The sequence below is a fragment of the Babylonia areolata genome, chromosome 25 (assembly GCF_041734735.1).
Source record: "Babylonia areolata isolate BAREFJ2019XMU chromosome 25, ASM4173473v1, whole genome shotgun sequence".
NCBI lineage: Eukaryota > Metazoa > Mollusca > Gastropoda > Neogastropoda > Buccinidae > Babylonia > Babylonia areolata.
In genome coordinates this window covers 34,629,702-34,632,220 of record NC_134900.1, presented here as the reverse complement: position 1 = coordinate 34,632,220, position 2,519 = coordinate 34,629,702, and the positions used below count along the sequence as shown (strand labels likewise).

General features: G+C 45.1%; 1 protein-coding gene across 1 annotated transcript in view; it reads right to left on the bottom strand.

Annotated features, from left to right (window-relative positions):
* LOC143299588 (sialin-like) overlaps positions 1 to 1,684 on the bottom strand; it is a 31,557-nt gene extending 29,873 nt beyond the window's left edge. The window contains exon 1 of the mRNA XM_076612875.1: positions 1,377 to 1,684. Coding sequence (XP_076468990.1) covers positions 1,377 to 1,386 — 10 coding nt within the window. The 5' untranslated portion in view covers positions 1,387 to 1,684. The remainder of the gene's footprint in view (positions 1 to 1,376) is intronic.
* Positions 1,685 to 2,519: the final 835 nt, after the last annotated feature.

The following is a 2,519-nucleotide window of genomic DNA, read 5'->3' as shown; positions in this document are numbered from 1 at the left end:
ACCCACACATGCATAACAGATATGCACCAAACATGCAGACGGTTTCACAGATACAGTGAAAGCACAGTCAAATAAACTTAAGACAAATAGACAAATAACATCAACATCAACAAACTGAAGAAGAACGAAGGTCCACCAATGAATGACATGTAGCTGTGTCGGTCACTGTGCCAACACACCACCGTAAAACGATGTCACCTACATTTGGAAAACTGGGACCACAGCATGGAACATCTTTAACTAACCGCCGAACGAGTACTGCCTTGACCTTAAGGGCTTATTGCCGAGGGGTCGTTAACCGACCTCACTCATCTCGACCTACATTTGGAACCCACATGGTAAGTTCAGCAGAGAATCGCGTAAGGTTCTTGCCGTCACTGTGGGTACTGGTACACTGGCAACCTACTGACACTAGTAACACAGTAACTGACATCAGTGCGCACGTGAACATGCCGCTACTGGCGCACGCACTTCCATACTATGCGATAAACCAGGCGCTCAAAGCGTGCACACACACACACACTCCCACGTCCCCCCCTCCACACACACACACAAACATGGAGAATCTTACAAGTAAAAGAAAAGATAACGAATCCATCAGCTTGCTATGCAAGATTAATAACCTCTACTTTCTTCCGTATAGAACTTGATGCGCTGAAGACAAAGCAAAGTAAAAATGTTACATGCATCTGTGGTAAGCAATTCAGCTTGCATCACTGTTTGTTTCACTGTCAGCAGTTACGTACCTTCTTGCCCAAGTATTTCAAACAGAGTAACTATTCTGCAGATGATTTTGGGAAAGTTATTTCTGACGAGGTTCTTATGGTCGAACTTTCACAGGCATTAGTTCAGTCATAGCCCGATTTCTGCATTCCTTTAATGTACTTCAGAATTGTGCTAATGCATTTTTTGTTTAGTTTTCTACCTTTCCTGTTTTCCTCTTCCCTCCGGATCCCCCCCCCCCTTTTTTTTAACTCGTCTAATATCACTGATAGTGAAAAGACGTTAAACTAAAGAACGAACACACACAAACACACACGTCTAATTTCACTTAATCAAGTTTATGCGAAAAGACTTTAGATTAAAGAAAGAAAATTACACACACACACACACACACAGATACATATATATATATGTATATATATACATATATTTGTATACATACATATACATGCACAAACACACACACACACACACACACACACACACATATATATATATATATATATATATATAATATACATATATATATATATATATATATATAGAGAGAGAGAGAGAGAGAGAGAGAGAGAGAGAGTTCCCGAATGATACCGTTTGTCACGAGATAGATAGAGAGACAGAGAGGAGAGAGAGAGAGAGTTCCCGATCAATACCTTTTGTCATACGAGTGGGAACCAATGGCTGCGAAGTCAAAAAAGTAAATAATAAATAAATGAAAAATATCACAACCACAGACACCAACCACTGACAAAGAACTGACGGAATCACTTGCTGTTCATCATAAAAAATGCTCCTCCCAGAACACTGTAACGTGTGCGTGTGCTTGTGTGTGTACACACTCGATCACTCTGTGGCCTTCATCGTCGGCCAGACTGAACAGCCGAAACTCTCGTGCGCGCGGGCTCCTGGCCACTTGACACACATGGAATTCATTGTTTCCACAAGAAAGCGGGCTCGCTCGCTCGCGTGCAACTGACTACAACTACTAGGGCCTACTGCTATCGTGAGGCAGTTTAACTCGGGGTTCCCAACACACACACACACACTGTCGCTCGCGCGTTACGAAGCCGCCACTGCATCCTGACAATGTCTTGCCACTGGGTCCAAAGAGGCTGGGACGAGAGAGTGAGGCTGACGACCTGCGTCATTCTCCCTTCCCTTAATCCAAGTCAAGCGCATGTCATGACTTCAAACCCACCGCGCAAGTCAAGTCGGTGCGGATACACTGGAAGCTGTAGTCACAAACCAGCACACAGGCGGCACAGGGCATAGGCTGGACGTCAGATTGACAAGAGCCATGTGTGGTGCGGATTGCTGGACCAACCACCGCCTCATTGTTTCCAAGTTCAGGCTTTGCATTCTGCCCGTGAGGAGATCCCAAGGTCAGAAGAGTGCAAAGAGGCTGAATGTCTCCAATCTGGAAAGCAGCAAGGTCGCAGAAGAATTCGCCGACGACCTTGAAGGCAGACTGCCAGAGATACCACAGGAAAACGGGACCAGTGTTGAGGAACAGTTGATGGCCTTCAGAGACACTGTCTACACTACTGCCCTCGAACACCTCGGACCAGCAACCCGAAGAAAGCAAGACTGGTTCAATGAGAATGATGATGAAATACAGGCACTGGCAGCAGAGAAACATCAACTGTTTGAAGCACATGAGAACGACCCCACGTCACAAGCCAAGGAAGATGCCTTTGCTAACACAAAAAGAAAAATCACGATGCAAAAGCTGACTGAACTCTTCCAGTCCATGTGGAACGAGAGACAAATCCCGCAACTGCTGAAAGATGCCAGCT